The 17,674-nt window shown below is 47.7% G+C and overlaps 5 protein-coding genes and 1 non-coding gene across 6 annotated transcripts; 1 reads left to right on the plus strand and 5 right to left on the minus strand.

The window, feature by feature from the left end:
- Positions 1 to 15: 15 nt before the first annotated feature.
- Positions 16 to 3,704, minus strand: BC939DRAFT_468770 (trypsin-like cysteine/serine peptidase domain-containing protein). The gene is made up of 12 exons (XM_051557951.1): positions 3,323 to 3,704; positions 2,997 to 3,059; positions 2,744 to 2,777; positions 2,369 to 2,444; positions 2,201 to 2,254; positions 1,616 to 2,108; positions 1,288 to 1,505; positions 1,082 to 1,200; positions 871 to 1,001; positions 528 to 754; positions 214 to 414; positions 16 to 125 (listed from the first exon to the last, which is right to left on the minus strand). The coding sequence occupies exons 1-12, from the start codon at positions 3,412 to 3,414 to the stop codon at positions 100 to 102; spliced, it is 1,734 nt and encodes a 577-aa protein (XP_051406624.1). The 5' UTR covers positions 3,415 to 3,704; the 3' UTR covers positions 16 to 99.
- Positions 3,705 to 5,486: 1,782 nt separating this feature from the next.
- On the plus strand, positions 5,487 to 7,537 carry BC939DRAFT_485447 (glycoside hydrolase superfamily; the record flags this gene model as incomplete). The annotated part of the gene is made up of 5 exons (XM_051559312.1): positions 5,487 to 5,744; positions 5,835 to 6,030; positions 6,144 to 6,610; positions 6,720 to 6,795; positions 6,882 to 7,537. 5 exons carry the CDS (start codon positions 5,487 to 5,489, stop codon positions 7,535 to 7,537), a joined length of 1,653 nt encoding a protein of 550 aa, XP_051406625.1.
- A 45-nt stretch (positions 7,538 to 7,582) lies between these two features.
- On the minus strand, positions 7,583 to 10,065 carry BC939DRAFT_468782 (uncharacterized protein). The gene is made up of 5 exons (XM_051557952.1): positions 9,934 to 10,065; positions 9,434 to 9,543; positions 9,108 to 9,279; positions 8,349 to 8,939; positions 7,583 to 8,245 (listed from the first exon to the last, which is right to left on the minus strand). The coding sequence occupies exons 1-5, from the start codon at positions 9,988 to 9,990 to the stop codon at positions 7,769 to 7,771; spliced, it is 1,407 nt and encodes a 468-aa protein (XP_051406626.1). The 5' UTR covers positions 9,991 to 10,065; the 3' UTR covers positions 7,583 to 7,768.
- Positions 10,066 to 12,033: 1,968 nt separating this feature from the next.
- On the minus strand, positions 12,034 to 12,900 carry BC939DRAFT_481940 (kinase-like domain-containing protein; the record flags this gene model as incomplete). The annotated part of the gene is made up of 1 exon (XM_051559068.1): positions 12,034 to 12,900. One exon carries the CDS (start codon positions 12,898 to 12,900, stop codon positions 12,034 to 12,036), a length of 867 nt encoding a protein of 288 aa, XP_051406627.1.
- A 324-nt stretch (positions 12,901 to 13,224) lies between these two features.
- Positions 13,225 to 13,998, minus strand: BC939DRAFT_481941 (uncharacterized protein; the record flags this gene model as incomplete). Its single annotated transcript, XM_051559069.1, has 1 exon — positions 13,225 to 13,998. One exon carries the CDS (start codon positions 13,996 to 13,998, stop codon positions 13,225 to 13,227), a length of 774 nt encoding a protein of 257 aa, XP_051406628.1.
- A 3,103-nt stretch (positions 13,999 to 17,101) lies between these two features.
- Positions 17,102 to 17,174, minus strand: BC939DRAFT_t181. Its single transcript has one exon. It is a non-coding gene; the product is annotated as a tRNA-Gln (tRNA).
- Positions 17,175 to 17,674: the final 500 nt, after the last annotated feature.

Raw genomic sequence — 17,674 nt, forward strand, 5'->3', positions numbered from 1 at the left:
TTATTAATAAACTGATAGCCGAGATAAAAATAAAAAAGCAGCAGGCATTTCTATGCGTCAAAAGGATGAAACGACATGAATGATATTTCTGGAGTGTCCTCATAACTTGCTCGGCACTTGATGCACTAAGAAGCGAAACAGTGTGCAGGAGGAATAGCTGTAAGTAATTGTTCTTTGTCAAAAAAAAAAAAAAAACGCCGCCAAAATGCGTACCTTTTTCAATGGGTTCCCACGCTGGGGCAGTGCCGCGTAGAGACCAAATATCGTCAATTCTTGGGGAAGGGGTATTCAAGCGATCCAGCCATTTACGATCTTCGTCTACCAGATAGGAATTAACAGACGCGGTGATGGCCTCCAGAGGTATGGCAAAGTTGAGGTGTGTGATCGTCCTGCCAGTCGACGTCTTTCCATTGCCTACCATATTAAAATCCACAGCCGCACAAGCGTTAGTCTTCCTGCTTCATCCAAAGATTCTGCCATGAATTTCAGTAGTATGTTTTTGAACCGTGCGAGTGTAAATGTCGTACCTGTGACAAGGCCTACAAAGTGGCCGTCTGTGTTGACGAGTACACCTCCACTATTGCCACGATGCACCGGCGCACTACTAAGCAACATAACGGGGACTTTGTTGTACGTGACCACCTTGCTGCAGATCCCCGAAGTAATCAGGGGCAGGATACCTGAGGATGGTCCAAAAATTCCGTGTCCGATCGCAAAAAGCGGCGTCCCCTTGACAGTCGGCCTCACTTTGGAACTAAGTCATGTACAAACCGATAGAGAGACAACAGTTAAAAAAGGGCCAACCTGCAGGCAGAGGGTCGAACCATCCACTCGAGCTAGTCAAAACTTGACCAGGTAACTTGGACTCACATTTCCTCTGCACTCCGTAGGGGTAGGAAGGGCAGGAAGCCATTAAGCATACAGGTCTCCGGGATTTTGATTAGAGCCACGTCCCAGCACGACTCGGATACAAAGACCAGCTCACAATCATCCACCCATTGCTATCAACCAAAAATTATACGAGAATTAGCCTACGCATTTTCTTTCACTCTAACAGTCCCAACGGAGTTGCAGTCCTAACCTGCTGTTGAGGTGAATCGATCCTGACACGAAGAGAAACTCCGCTTCTCAGATTAGGCCACGTTCGATTGCTGATATTGTCCAGAAAAGAAGTGAACACATGGGCATTTGTAAGGATATCTATACAGATCAACAGCACAAAGAAACGTGTTAATAAAATGCGGGTCCTAGAATGGCAAGACTTGATCACCTGAAGTGTGAGCTTACGACCGTTTTTCGAGACGACTACGCCTGAAGCCCATGTTTGACCGACTTGGACCATGACAACAGCTTGGCGGGCATTCACTAATGAGCTCGAGTTCAATGCCGCAATGTGATGTGGTAACAGCGCCTGCCTGGGTATTGCGATGTATGGCGAGATAGCGGAGATGATACATGCCGCAGGGATGACAAGACTGATATCCACAGGCTCCCCATCTGTTCTCCTAAAGAGAGTAGCACAAAGACGCGTAAATAATATATTCGTTGTTGTTATAGCTTTCTTTTTGTTTGAAGTACAAACCAGACATATAAGTATTGTCCACATCAATGTTACCTGATAGGAAGCATGCTCAGTCCCGCAAGTTCTCTGGTTTCGTCCCAGCTGACAGCACCTCCCTCCATACCCGGTAAGAACTTTGCGTCCGTCAAAATTAACGAATTCGCCTGCTCATCCGCTCGTCGTGCTGCGCGGTGAGGATGGATGATGTTCGCGACAATGCCCTGACTAATGTTGTTGATCAGGACCGACGGTGCGATCAATCCAAACCCAGATCCATGCAGCGTCAGTTTCTTACCAATGGACGGCACTGATAAATGATACGGATAACTTTGACTCATCGTCATCTTGCTCTGGCCGTGGGGAGAAGACATCTTCGTGGAACTAGGCTTCAACTGCAAAATGGCCAGACCCGAGATCCCGACATTTCGCAACGAGAATCGGTGAATCGAGCCTAAATCCGTGCCTAGTTGACCTTTACTAGAACCCCATCCGAAGGTCCACATGGAAGAGTCCTGTCCTATCAACCTCCTGATGGACGACAGCATTCCTGAGACAAAAAAAAAGGGGGGGGGGAAGGGATAAACACATTAAAAGACGTGTTGCTGAATCTAGAACGCGTTGCATTAGAAACATACATACCCTCAGCCTCTACGACGGCGACCAGATCCGCAAGGACCCATGTCTCGTTTCCATCTAGGAGGTAACGAATTAAGACGACATGTCAGAGACCAGTATATTGTACTGCCCCTATAGCTTTTCACTATATGCACCTCTTTGTCTTATGCGATCGAAGATGACGCTGTTTACCATCGTCAATATTGCTCTCGAACAGGACATCGATACCCGAATTTGGGCAAAGAACCATCTCGCCATAAGAGGAGAGCTATATGAAAAATGAGGACGGACGACGAGAAACGACGCGTGTGAAACACAAAGTGCATTGAGTCAATTTGCAGAAATTAGTGTCTGCGTGTGTGTTTTGTGGGGTAAGTTGGCCTGATTTTTCCTCCCTTTTGGGCAGGTCCGTGTGCGTGTGTGTTAACACGGTCGACATTGCCTTTAGTACGGCTCATGTTTGTTTATAGCCGATGGTCTGATGCCCTGATCTCCCACGCCTTCGGCTGCCACCCAGGAAAGGGACCAAGCCCAGCATCCTTAGCAGAATGAAAAAGAATAACCCACCTTGTCCATTAGAAATGGCCGAAGAAGACTTGCGCTATTTTTTGGTGAGCGTTGAATTAGTTTCAGTGGTCGAGGTCGTGGTGGAAAGCCAGGGCAAGGACAGTGGAGTGACAAAAGAACCATAAAGTGAATTGATCGGAAGCAAGACGGCGAAATTGGATTAAAAATCTCATGTCAAAGTAAAGGCAGAGAACGCGCACGAAGGATGGCGGATCCCTCACTTCCCCGATCATTGTCAGTTGGATGTATATACCTTGTTATGACCAGACCCGAGTCCAGGGCTATACCTGAGGCTGTAAAAGTTGAATATCCGGCTGTGTTGAATGAACATCAAATGAACCGATTGATACACCAATTGAGCGATGATCGAGTTAAGGATAATATGATTCATGAGGGCCATTGGCTCGCCTCGATATATAGGAAGCAAGCAAGTAAAGACAGAACATTGACGCATCTTCATGAAGATGACACACTGCAATAAACAAGTTAACCACAGTAATGGCAAGAACACCAAGAAGTGCGAGATGTTAGGTGAAGTTTGAAGTTTTGATGAAATATGATCGACGACGAGGTTGATATTCATTGTGGAAGAAAGCTCGGCCTTCGGTCTTGGAACCATTATCGTCGGGGCCGTGACAGCGGACGCAAACCGATGCCCAGTTCTGGATCATTACGGGTATGTAGCTGGGACAAGGGCAGAGGGGAGATGGAGTGGATAAGAAGGGTGAGGCAATTGGGCGCGAACCAGGTAGGCGTGGGGAAGTTGTGCAGTAGGTAAGTGTAAAGCGGCTGGGATACAAAGACAAAAAAAGGAAGCAGGACGAGGCTCGACAAGATGAGGGAGGTGTAGGTCGAATGGGTGAAGAAAGAAAGAAGAAAGAAAAGAAGGAATGGAGGAGTGAGAGATTACTTGCCAGGAACGATTCCTCCGTTTGTGCATCAAGTCAGACAAAAAAAGTTCGGGCAGGGCGCAATGGCACTGCTTCCTGCCCTTAAACTTGATCGACGAGGAGGTGAGGGCGCATATCTTTTATATCCCTCCCTTCTCGCCCATGGAACGAACGACTCTTCTCTCTCCTCTTTCTTCTCTCTACTCTCTTCTCTTTCCTCTTCTCATTCTTCTCTCTTCTTTAACCGTACACACTATTTGCACCATCTCTATACCTTTTCAGCTGTACTTGCTGCTTCTCCTCACGCAAAAGACTCATTCCTCATTCCAGTTCATTGCACTCCACCTTCCAAGAAAGAAATGGACACAGACATGACCACCTCTGGAGGGTTCAACCTCCTAATCGACCTCGCCACTGTCCCCGCTGAGCTACAACAGGGCATCGCTGCCATCGCCACCAACTCTTTACCCCACAACATCTCCCTCGGTGAGAACGACGACCTGCAGGATGTCGAGTTCCAATGGCTTCTGAGGTATGTGTCCTCTCCTCACTCGCCCACAAACTGATTTGTTGTTCAAGCTGCTGCGTCAATGGCAATTGGCACCCCAGACAGGCAGACAGACAGAGCCAACGTCTTTTTTCGTGTCTCTCTTCTCGTATCATAGGTTCGAACAGGATCTCGGACTGGGCGAGGGCGAGTGCTCGGTCTCGGTCGATCCACTTGTTGATATGGATGCAGATCGAAAGCGTATTGCGATTGTGGTCAAGTACAATCGCAAGATCGAAGGTAAACCCTCATAAACACATGTAGCCAGCACACACAACTAATTGACCATTGATCTTAACCCTTGCACAACATATAACATGCACATAATACGTATACACACGACCTTTTATCCTTATCCTCTGCTCTTCAACCCGCTTCGATTCGTGTCGACCTGTTCATTTTACTTTCCCGCCCTTTCGGTGACATCAAAGTACTTGTGGTTACTGCGTGAAAACAGGTGGTCAGTTTCTCTTTCTTTTTGGCATACCGGTGGAGCTACCAGTCGACATACATTTTCTTCATGAACTTTGATTGATTGATTGACTTGGTCCTGGCGACAACTGACGGACAACGGGCAATATGTGCGATATGATTGGTCCCAATGAGACCCCTGTTCTCTCAGCTATCCGCCATCCAAGATATCCTAATGGGTTTGTCGTGTCTCTCGTGTATTTGGTTTGTCGGCCTGCGCTATCTTGTAACGCAATTGGTATCCTATCCCGCACAGCTCTCATTGCCTTTCCTCCGCTCTCGCTTTGACCGAACTCTCTCGCCCTCACTGGGTCATAGCCATGGGTGGTGACAGAAAATAAAGTAGACTACATTAGCCCTGTCATTGGTCTTCACGTCTGTGCATCAGTGCTTTTCTTAGCGCACATCAAAATATAGACTAACCGATCTATTTTTCCCCACGCTTACTCCTCTACTCGCTTCCTCGCGTAGCCTTCAGATCGCTCGGTCGCATCCTGGGGGCCAGTCGTCAGATCCAGGGACCCGACCCGGAAAAGGCCCGTTCCTTGCTCAGCTACACAGAAAAGTGTTGCTTCCAGAACTTGGCGTACGTATTTCATCACATCTTTTTTTTTTTTATGATGACGAGGAATATATATATACCTGTATATATTTTAGTGGCAGCCAAGTTCACTCTGAAAGTGAACATAGAAACTAGTGCCCGTTTCGTGCTCTCACCACACCTTTTATTTTATAAAACTGTCATAGTGTCATGATTGACTGTAGTCGAGGAGGCGTTTTGAAACAGTCGAGCGTGTTCACTCTGATGCGCAACTGTGCGTTGATGGGCATCAATATGATGCAGCTCTATACCGAAGACACATACGAAATCGAGGGCGAGACCTTTTTCGGTTACTTGCGCGGAGGCTACACTCAACAGGAACTAATCGCCATGGATGATTACGCCTATGCCCTTGGTATCGAGCTAGTCCCCTGTATCCAGACATTGGGCCATTTGGGACAGATGCTGCAGTGGCCTAAATACCACGTCTACCGCGATACCAACGAGGTACTGTTGGCCAACTGGGACGAGACCTATAATCTCATCGAAAAGGTTGGTTGCTTGGCTTTACAACTCACGCGTGCAATCAGGACTGCCACGCTGAAGTGCGGGTACTAACCGATTATTACTGTGCCTTAATAGATGATTACTACTATCAGCTCGCCTCTGCGGTCCAAGCGAATTCATATCGGATTAGATGAAGCCGGTGGTGTTGGCGAAGGCCGGTATAGACAGATTTTTGGTTACGAAGATCCGACACGCGTCTTCCTGAACCATGTTAAGCGCGTGCAGGACATTTGTAAAAAATTAGATCTACAGCCCATGATCTGGTCCGATAGTAAGTGTTCCGGCTATCGCTGTGGTCTCATCAACGTCCAGTCTCATGTGTCTTACCAATCCCATATTTTTGCTTGATGCATGGCGCCCTATTTAAAGTGCTGTTCACACTAGCGAACAAGAACAACAGTTTGGCAGGATACTATGACGGTGGTACGCCTCAGTTGGCAGATACTCTTCCTCCAGATATCGATCTTGTCTATTGGGACTATTACCACACGGCCAGCCAGTCATATGCAGCCAAGATTGAACAGCATCGCGAGCTCGGGTGTGCAGACCCATGGGTCGCGACTGCAGCTTGGACATGGAACCGGTTCTGGTGCGCACTCCCGTTCACGTTTGCGACCATTCAGGCATCGTGTCAGGCAGCGAAGCGAAGAGATCATGGTGTCAAGAATATGATGATCACCATCTGGGGAGACGAGGGCCATGAATGCGACATGTTCTCGGCTCTGCCGGCCATGCACTATTTTGCGGATCATGGGTACACACTAGAGGACGAGATTGACCTCAATCGGTTAAAGAATTGCTTTGAGGGCGTTTGTGGGGCCAACTTTGATGATTGGGTCTATGCAAGCAAGGTAATGAACCAGCTACCTTGGTCTTCTTGAGCATTTATGAAAAAAGCATGATAGAGTAACTTTCCTGACCGCGGAATTGTTTCCCACCCCCTCCTATTAGATTGACCAGGTTATGGATTCAGACATGCCTTCGACATTAAAAACGCATTTTGCTCCCAACACGAGCAAGTATCTGTTGTGGGAAGGTGCGTTGAAATTTGCTGTGCTTTTATTTCCCGTGAACCTTATTTGTACGTGTCAGAGTGCTATGTACTGACTTTTCTCTTGATAGACCCTTTCCTGGCACATATTTCCCCGCAATATGCTAATATGAATCTCGAGACACACTATACAGAGGTGTCTCAGAGGCTTGCCAAGGCGATCGAATTCAAGGAAGAGTATCCCCAAAACGCGCGTCTACGCATGGCTTACCTTGTGGCTACGGTCCTGAGCCTCAAGTGTCATCTGCACTCGCGCATGGTCCTGGCCTACCAACTCGGTCGTCGCCAGGACCTGTACGAGCTGACGGAGGGTCGACTTGTGGATCTCCAGGTAGCGGTGGATCAGCTCTGGAAGTATCATCGCTCATTATGGCACAAGACCAACAAACCCTTTGGGTGGGAGGTCGTAGAGATGCGCTATGGTGGGCTCCGCACGCGTCTCATGACCATGAGAGACCGGATTCTGGAGTACATTGAGGCCTCGGAGAGTTGGCAGCAGCAGCAACAACAGCAGCAGCAGGCGGCCGTCGACCCAGGCTCTGCATCCGTAGGCAGTCAGAACGGATTTAATGGATACATGCAACGACGCGATAGTATTGCCGAGGGCGACGATCCGCGTCCGTGTATACCAGAGTTTGAGACCATTCGCGAGCCCATGTACGAGTATGCGGGATGTAACCTGCTGATGGACTATGCCAGAGTCTCAACTCCCACACGTCCTGGTTAAGCAGGCATCAGGCAGCTCTCGCACAATTTTGCTAAATAAACAAGACCGTTTTATATTTTTTTTATTGCCTTGACCATTCCGGTACAGCCCTAATAAAAAAACCCCTCCCAGGGCGGATGCCCTTCATTCCTTGTAATGACCATCTCAGGTATCCTGCTGCGTTCGTCCTGGCCAAGCAAGCAGGCGCGAAAAGTTTTCGCCTTGCATAGTCCAAAAATTGCCTCGCCTGCTTTAGAAGTTGGCCCAGTCATCATCATCTCCCCATCCGTCCTTCTTTCCACTCTTTGCCGCAGCTGTCGCAGGCTTAGCCCGAGAAGCAGCCGTCGCAGCACCCGTCGCAGCACCCACCCGGTTGCTGGCTGCAGACCCTGTCCTCGGTGCGGGCGAGTTCGTGTTCGACCTTGAGATGCTGAAACCGTTGTTCTGACTATTGCTGTTGAGCCCGCCACTACCGCCATTGATGCTAGGGCTACTGTTGTATGGCCCGGGCGAGGACATATTGTTGCGGACAGGTGGCTGGTTCTTTTGTTCATAGTGGTTCATGGTTGAGCTGAAAAAATCATCTCCACCACTGCCTCCATTGCCGCCTTGCTGGTAGTCTGATGATCCGAATCCACCGTACCGGCTGTTGGTCGAGCGTGGCGCGGCTGCTTGAGGGTTAAGCTGTTGATTAACCATGGTTCCCAACGTGCGGCTGCCTTCTTGAACCTTTGAAAAGAATGAAAACGACATGGTTAGCGGACGCACTAAAGGATCAACAAAGGCTTTCTCTATCAACGACCCAAACAAATATATAATAATGAAAAATTACCTTTTGTCCGATGGAAGAGACATAACCACCGACCTTGTTCTGAAACTCTGGGTCAGTCACCGTCGCTGCGGTGGGTTTGATCACATTTTCGTTAATCATGCTGGCTCCAGCAACCAATGTCGTCGACAACAATGACCAGCCCTTCGACAAGGCCGCCGCAGGGTCGTTCAGGATATCGTTCACGTCCAGTGAATCATTCTGGGGTGGCATCGATGGCGTATTTCCAAAACCAGCGTATTTACCCCCCTGACTCGGAGGCAGATGCTCTGATCGACCGGCGTTCTCAGATCCCAACCGATTAAAGTACTGCTCGTTCCTGGACTTGTCCGTCAAAGGTGTGGTCCCTCCACTGTTGCCGAGGCTTCCTCCAGGTGAAGGGCTGTTGTAACCTGCACTGGGGCTGTTGTATCCGTTCGAGCTGAACGATGACCCATTGTTGACGCTTCGGGATCCAAAGGGTTGCTGCTGTTGCTGGTATAGGCTGGAGGCGGGAGAACCCGATCGGTTACTGTTTGCGGAGTTTGGACGCACTGGCGCCCGTGCTGCCGAGGTTGAGGGTGCCCATGGACGTCCTTCGCAGAGCGCAGCCAGCTTGTTTTGGACAAGGATAAATAAACGATGACATCGCGTACCATACATTCAAAGGGAAAAAAAAGCGAATTAGTGTCCGCCTTGTTATATTTAGCCAAGCATTTAAAGGCATATTACAGCGTGAGAGATGAATCGATCCGGTAGAAAATAGGACCTGGTGCGCTTTACCTTCTCCTTGTATTGTGTGGCGAAAACGCTGCTGTACTTTTCCTTGATGGACATTCCTTGAAAGTAATCCGGACTAGCCTCGAAGAAATCCCTAGCCTTGATGTTGCCTCCGAGCTCCATCTTCTTCAACTGATCATCAGACCATTTATCCATGGATATCGAGCGCACAAAACTAAGAGATAGACAGGTTATTTCAGTTCGATTGATAGAGGAGCGGAGTGGATCACAGGTTAGGATAGCAACCAAAGCGAGAGAGAGGGGGAAGGGCTCACTCAAGACTTTATCAAGATGATAAAATGACAGGGTCTGGAATACCCCTGCTATACCTGATATGAACTCCGAGGGAGCGATGAACCCCTGAGCACTCAAGGCAGATGAAGATACCCAGATTGCAGCTGGCCCACTGTGGATTGGGAGCATTGCAGTCCATGCAATTCTACAGCCAGGAAAAAGAGTAGGCGGATGTCAGACAGCTAGGCGTGATGAACAGCCAGGGTTTGAGGTTGGCAGTAGATGATGCTGATCGCCAGTGACTCCAATGTATGATTGATGTCCTTTCTCCTGAGTCCCGATGAGTCGATCTGAACAGCTGCAGCAGAGCAAAGGGCGAGGGACGAGGGGCGAGGGAGGGAGAGGTGAATGGGCGGACCTGGCAACTTTTTTGCTGGTTTAATGATCAGCGCTTGATGCTGGTGTATTGTCATCGGTCCTTTTGGTCCTGTCCGTGTTGATGACTGCCAAGCAAGCGAGGGTTGATCCTAGCTTCCTTGATGACGAGAGGCAGACACGGACGCAGATGGCGAGAACCAGGTCACTTTGCTGTTACCTTGTTCCCTTCCCTGCGCTGGATATCGAATAGGATGCGCTTGTATTCAACCGCCATGATGAATAAAGGAGAGAAGGAGCGGAGGGATGAATAAAAGAGTGGAGTGGAGGAATGAGTTGAAGTGTGATGAGGAAGCGCGTGCGATCCCTGAAAAGCGACCTAAAAATATTCTAATCGCCCTATCAGAGGGGGCCATCTCGGCGGATACATTTCATTGGCAATCTTAAATTCCATAGGACTAAATTCGTCATCCTCACCCTGCCTGGGTCTTTTGTAGGACACGCGTTATCACCACCTCGTCGCGACAGAGGCATCGACAAGGAGTGGCGATTGCGACCTACTAACTCAATCTTCCCCTCCAGGAGGAGCCTCACGACGCTGTGGTTGATCCGAACGCTTCCCCTGAAGATGACTCTAGCGAACCTGATGCCGATAACGTACCAACATACTGGAGGCTGAAGTAATGCTTCCAGAGGCCTTGACTCCCCTTGGCGCCCTTTCTATCGCTGTACTTGTACGATAGATGGCGGCGTGTGCCGGCACAGCATATTTACACCTGCACTCTGATTGGCCAGCAATCCGATACCTTATTCTGAATCTTACAACCATTCCATTTGCACCCATGCCTCAATCTACGCCATCGCTGCAATTCAACGGTCAGGTTAACAAGCCGTTTGATATTCTTTGAACTTGTTGATTGACCAATTTGATTTGGAATAGAAAACGATGCACTATCTTCTCGGAGACAAAAGATCATCTTTGAGCAATCTGCAGGGCAAAAATAAAGCCACAGAACAGTTTTGTGAACATATAGAACGCACAGCAGTAGTAACGAAAATAAATTCGGCTGAGGATACAGCATCATGTACACAGCAGAGGCCCAAAAGAACCTGGGTATTGTACGATCTCGCGAGGCGCGGTTTCGGTAGTACGATATCAGTTCCTGGGGTGAGTAAAGCAACTGTCGGAACACATGAGACATTCGGTGGTTTTCACGAATAAAGATAGGCGTACACATCCTATGTGCAGTCCTTTAGCACTTATTCTGTCGCATGCTTCAAAAAATGCTACATGCACTTGGTGTAAACAGCAGGGAATTCTGGTGACAGGCAATCAGGAGTGTAGCATCACTACATCAAATATAAGATAGACGAGACTGTGAAATAAACGCGACAGAAAGCGCCCGCCTCTTTTTTAACCCTACAATTCCATATCGCAATGGGTGTCCAACCCTAATGCACAGGATAGTATCCAGCACACATTATTAGTGCAGGGGATGAAGACAGGCTGGAGGGCGGGCTGTAGAGTTATGACAGAGCGCATCTGATTGTGCTCCTTGTCTCTAGTCAAGCTTTACTTTTCCACTTATATTCCGCACAGCCCCAGTACGGAAAATACCATTCTCGTCATCAATTGGCGCACATTCGGGCTGAAGCTCGCTAACATATCTTCTATTTTTTATCCTTCCATTGTCGTTCTCTTTCTCATATTCAATCTGGATTTGCATAGCCTCAAGGGGAAGGGTGTGTAGTGGTGAACCCAAACGAGTATTACGTGCCAAAAAAGTGCCCAGTTGACCGATCTCAAACTGGGAAGATGCGCCACCATGTCTTTGTCGCACGTTAATATCCGCTCTATTTCCTCGGCTGTGGACTAATTTACCACAGGGCCTCCATAGCTACCCAAAACATGGCAATGGCTGCAGTCTCCAAGGTTCAAGATCAATGATGCCCAAATTATCTGCAATGGAACTCCGTCTGGCTACAGACCCCTATACAATATTTATGGAGCGCTGAGCTAGTGCTCAGTTTCCTTCTCGTAGCCATGATCAATGAGATCAATCGCTGGATCATACCCTTTTGTTCGATGCTGGGTAAGCAAATCGACAAGCCATGATCTCCTATCCAGCGACCGTGGTTTTGTATTTCCATTTCTTTGGCTACAACTGGACGGTTGAACACGCGGTATAGTACAGAAACCATTTCAGGATGCTCGATATGTATTAAAGTGCAAATAACAAGGTCCACACAGTATACTATGTACTGTCCCTTTGCCAGTGCACTGTATCTTCTGCTCTAGAATGTCTACATGATGACTATACTATCGGTATCGGTAAACTTCGTATCCATTTTGCTCCTGACAAAGATACTTTTGGTACTTGATCTCCTGCACACGATACATCCAATCGCACAATTCAAGTGTTCCATTTGCTGATCCAACACTGGAAGGGCTTACATTCAGGAACGGGTGAGTATCCAACAGATCCTGGGCAGACTTGCGGTCCCTGGGATTCTCCTCCAACATGTTCCTCAGCAAATCCGCTGCCTGAATCAGGACTTGAGGATAGACCTTGTCCTGGCCAATAAAGTCCTTCAGCGCACGCACCGTCTGATTCGTATTCTCAAAACTCAAGTATTTTGATCCAAAATATTGTAAATCGCAGTCGGGGATGTAGGGCTCCAGCATCTCACCGAGGACAACGCCAAGAGAATACAGATCCGCTGCGGTCGGATCATGTTTTTCATAGAACTGTGGGTTCATAATCTCCGGGGCAATGTAACCAGTCGTACCGCAGACCGGGATCTTTTCGCTCGATACATAATTATTCTCCGGACGGCGATCGACTGTCATGGAGAGACCGAAATCGATGATCACAACATCCCGTTTGGTGTGGGTCACCATCAGATTGGAGGGGTTGATATCGAGATGGACAATGTTCTTAGCGTGGACAGCAGCCAGACCGGTGAGGACTTGCTTGATGGTCTTGCGAATGGAGCAGATGTTCTTGTTAACGGCGTGGCAGTCAAACCGCTTCAGCATGGGCAGGACCAGGACCGTGGCTCCGTTATCGTTGACGAACGAATCCTGGAGCTGAATAACATAGGGCAGGCTACCGAGGTCGTGCAGCAGTTCCAGCTCCTTTTCTGCCAATCCGGGAATGGGGACCGTCTTGAAGGCCAGGGGCATAAAGTCTGCTATCCGGATGCCAAACTCGATGGTCGATAGGTCATGCTAAAACAATTGCAGATAAGACAGATTTGGGGATGCATGTTAGTAAGACTGCATTGCAATTTTCGCGACATGGTCTGTGCTTCTATGCTAGTTATATATGTCAATATATATTTCAGACGCGTCGTTTGTAGACTGGGAAACTTGTCCGCAGCACTGCCCTCCGATAAGCACAGCAACATCTGCGTACGGTCTATTTGTCCGAGAGATGGTCCGAATCTGCAATAAAACACAGACGGACTGAGGGGCAGTCGATGCACAATTGACATTATTATATCCCGTTCAACTTGCCTCAAGCTTTGGAAACATGTCGTTGATGAGATATTCTGTCTGACCCTTGGATGGATGGTGCTCACACGGGGCCGTGTATACATAATCTGAGCAGCAGGTCTGCTGTTGCTGCTCCTCAGCCTGCTCCTCTTTAATGTCATCGTGCTCATATGCGTTGATCTTTGACATAAGATCCGTGCTGCTGTTGGCTCCCTTCAACGGACCCTGCAGCAACGGGTTCGACATGACATCCTCGAGCTTGCCAGCAAGCTGCATGGACTGTGTCTGTTTGTAGCCGGGACTGAGGAGGTGGTAATAACTTTGGCTGTTGGTGCGAATGTGATTCTGAATCTGTTGCATGAAGGGGTGGCCATGACCATAGATAGACCGGTGCTGGTTGCGGCGTTGATGGATAGCCAGGCGCAGAGGCGGGCCGAAGGGTTGACGCCGCTGCTGCACAATGGACTTTTGGAATGAGCTAGTGCTAATGCTTCCGTTGTTACTGTTGTTGTTATTGCTGCTGTTGTTGTTACTACTAGGTCCGGCGCTAACAGTTTTGCACATTCCACCGCTACTTGATGTCATTGTTGCTGCTGAGGATGTTGTAGGCGAAGCAGGGGCAGAGGACGAAGTAGCATTAGTCATAGCGAGGGTGCTCTCTGCCTTGGATGCCGCAGTGGTCGAGGCAGGCTGTGCACTTGATATTGTGGTGAAGAACAATGTCGAGGAGGCTGCCAGGTTGTATTTGACAGATGAGTTGACGGTCGATATGGAGGTAGCGGCCATGTTGATGTGATATTCCAGAGGGAGCTGAGTGGGAGGGGTAGTATTGCGGGGGAGAATGATCACTGGTTATAGTGTATGAGCGAGGATGGGTGCGAGGAGTGGGGACAACGGAAATACGATGGTTGCATCAATGTAAAGTGAAGGATTGAAGGAGTGAAGAGATGAGAAGGATGTAGTGGAGTGGTAGAAGTTGAAGATAAGGAAGGTGGTAGAAAGATTCACAAACTAGAAACGATTGGTATTGGCAGCGGATTGAACTGCGGCCAGAAACTGTGGCGATGATGACTGAGAATGAGGATGATAATGATGATGATGAGGATGGAGAAGAAGTAGTAGAAGTTGAAGAGTGTTGGAAGGTGTCAAAGAGGTGTCGAGAGGGGATGAGACTTGGTTGTAGTCTATGTTATATATATCCATCCGCACATGAAGACTACTCTATCAATTCAAGTCAAAGAAAGATAAGGACTTCAAGCCATGATTGAAATGAAGTATTTTTTTTGGGCCTATTCAATATGAAATTCATTTTTATTTTAGTAATAAACCCGGTTTGTTGCTGACTGACTTATTTCCTCTAGTCCCGTCAGCTAACGAGAGACAAAGTCCAGCGTGTACTGTACTAGGTTGAGTTACCCCAGGTTCTGATCCGGTTCCCTCCCTTCTCTGACCAACCAGCCCAGGGTCCTTTGAAGTGACATGGGCTGATACGCCATTATTTCTGTAATGCCATCCTATAATAATAGACCATCCATATCCCAGAGTCGCCGCCACTCCACTTGACCGTCTCAATTACCAATTGTCTGTTTGCCTCTGCCCCACCCTGACCGCTCTGCTGATGATATGAATCCTCGGAGCAGCCGTGCGCCAATTTATTAAAGTGCTCTCTTCGTTTCTCTTCATACCAACAGATGGTGCGAAAGGAAGATGGAAAGAGAGCGAGAATTGAAACTAAGGAAGGAGAATGGATGCAACCACGGATTGCGATCGTACCCACACATCGCCAATGACAATTCGCTAGATTTTGATTTTTTACTGTTTCGCTGTACTTTGCAAGGAGCATTGTCAGCCAAATCGTCACATTGATTCTTTGTCCATTTGTTCCTGGATCAATAGTACATGTAGCCTACATGTGCTAGGCCAAGACCATGCGCGTACTCTCAACCTGGACCTGAATTTGACTTGGACTTAACCCAGGATAGAGGCGTAGAGACTGCATAGATCATGGAAGGGTGTCGAGGACAATTATTCCCTCGGTATCACACCTACCCTCTCCTCTTCCTGGAAACATACCCCTCACAGCCCTCATTTCCTTCTGTGGAGCTCATCAAAAGCATATGTCCCGACTTCGTCAAGCCTACTACCTCTCCTCTGACGATGCTCTTACTGCTCCTATGCGTCTTTTTTTTTCCTGTCTCTATCCTGTCTCTGCTTCTCCTAGATTCCCTCCAGTAAACAAAAAGGAAATAATGATGCGTCTGGACAGGCAGTAACCTGGTCCATTTCGAGCATCAGCTCTCTCTCTTTGCGCTGTAATGCTCAAGGTCGAAAGACGACGAATGATGACGAAAAGAGACGGATGAAGAGAAAGTGCAGTCAGGACTCTAACCTCGTAAGAGAAGAGTGACAGGGTCAACCCGTCCATCTTTTTCATACGCGCAGAAGATACACTCGAAGAAACAAACCATATGGAGGGACAGAGCCTCAGACGGCGTCAATGCTAAGATGTCAATGCGCTCCTCGCTCTTCCGCTCATATATTTCTTTCTTCATTTTCGGTTTAGCTTGGTTGACGTAGATCTCGAATATAGTCTCTTGCCTATCTTGACATAGTAGCCATTGATTGTCTGAATAGCCCTTTTTCTATTCATACGTCAAAAATAGCGCTCGGTCCCGACTGACAGACAAAAACTCCGTATCAAACTCAAGTCTTACTGGCCTTAGTTATAGACGCACGTGAGGTCAGAAACCACTAGCGCTTTCTCGCCCAATAAACTATGCCACTGCCTCCATCCATCACTGAACATGGCGGTGTCGCCACCGCTATTGTTGACTATGTAGAAAACTATGGGTTCATGGGGTACATATGCATTCGAGGAGAAGGAGATGGAGAGGAGGAGGGCCGATTGGCGCTATTTTAGATCCATAAAGCACAGAGAACCGACGCTAGTCCCTCTGTCTGTATACTTTGCTTCAATTTCCCCCAATCAATCGTTACCTTGTTCCGTCCCGCGTGCGTGCAGGTAAAGATGGATACATACCAAGGCCTCTCCTGACCACGTTTGAGGCGTCCCCCTTCAACACATTCAAGAAAATAAAGAAAAACTCGCCGGCAATTGAAGGCAAAAAAGAAAGTGATATTCAGGAACGGGTACACAAGGGAGAATGTTCTTTTGAACGCAAGGCCACTCCACACATTTGCAATTGCACTACTGGATAACACTGCATAGACTAGACCATCGCCCCCTGCCAATACCCTACTCTGCTTCCTTTTTCTACGTAGAAAGGTAACGGGATAGTTTGTTGCGTTGCGTGCATCACCGATTCTTTGTTAAAAGCACCTATGACATAGAAGGATGAATTAAGATTTGAGTCCACGGAGCAAATTTGTTCAAGAGGAATATGACACGACTCTATGTAATTTAATCGTTACACCTCAATGGTAGGGCAAAGAGTAAGAAGAGGAAGTGCTCGCCACAGAAGCAATGGTCGTCATGAAATGACGCGGATTGACGACAAAGCATTTTTTTGACGGAATGCAGTGAAGAGCACAAGCGCGCACAGAGCAGCCTCAGCCTAATTCAACACATTCCTTCTGACGACAGCATTATTTGTACTATTACATTCGTAATCAGAAAGCCAAAAAAAAAAAAAAAAAAGCGAAATGAGGTATCAGTCAAGACTTTCACCTACAAAATAACTGGGAAAAAATTCCTTTCTTCTAAATCCTTAAGAATCACGTCGACTGTATCAACGAACAATGTACGCAATTCTGTCACCAGCGACCTTGCGTTTACGCGTCCAGGAAAAAAAAAATTAGTCACTTTGGCCGTGCAGCACATATACCCGTATTTTCCTGTTTCTCACCAGGTGTTAAGGCGCAAAAGAAGAGGTCTCGCCGAGACTCGAACTCGGATTGCAAGATTCAGAGTCTTGATTGCTAACCAATTACAACACGAAACCCTTCGTGGCAGGCCTTTTTTTAGGAATACTATATTTCCAAATTCCGATTCACATCACGTGACATGGCCACTCAGGGCTTTTCTTTTGTGGCCCATGTCGGGCCTCCGGGGCCCTCTAACGCCTTCTGTGCCACCCAAACGCATGCCCTTAGGTATGAAGTTTCATCTAGGATAGAAAAGGTCGCTCAAAATCGCCTTTTTTGCATTTTTTTATATTTATTTTTGCGGTATGGATGTTTAGTACCATTAGTCGAGGCAAGAGAGCAAGCAGCGTATATAAATGCGTCGCGTGCTCATGGGGATTTATGTTAATAAAAAAATAAAATAAAAAAAGATAGTAATAGCAGTAGCAGTAGTAGTAGTAGTAGTAGTAGTAGTAGTAGTAGTAGTAGTAGTAGTAGTAGTAGTAGCATTTGGAGGCTTGCGATAAATCAAGTTTTAATACGACGCACGGTCAATCTACGGCTTCACTTTTGATCACTGTCGCATATTTCACAACAG

Source organism: Gamsiella multidivaricata (assembly GCF_025024155.1).
Source record: "Gamsiella multidivaricata strain RSA 2152 chromosome Unknown BC939scaffold_121, whole genome shotgun sequence".
Taxonomy (NCBI): Eukaryota; Fungi; Mortierellomycota; class Mortierellomycetes; order Mortierellales; family Mortierellaceae; genus Gamsiella; species Gamsiella multidivaricata.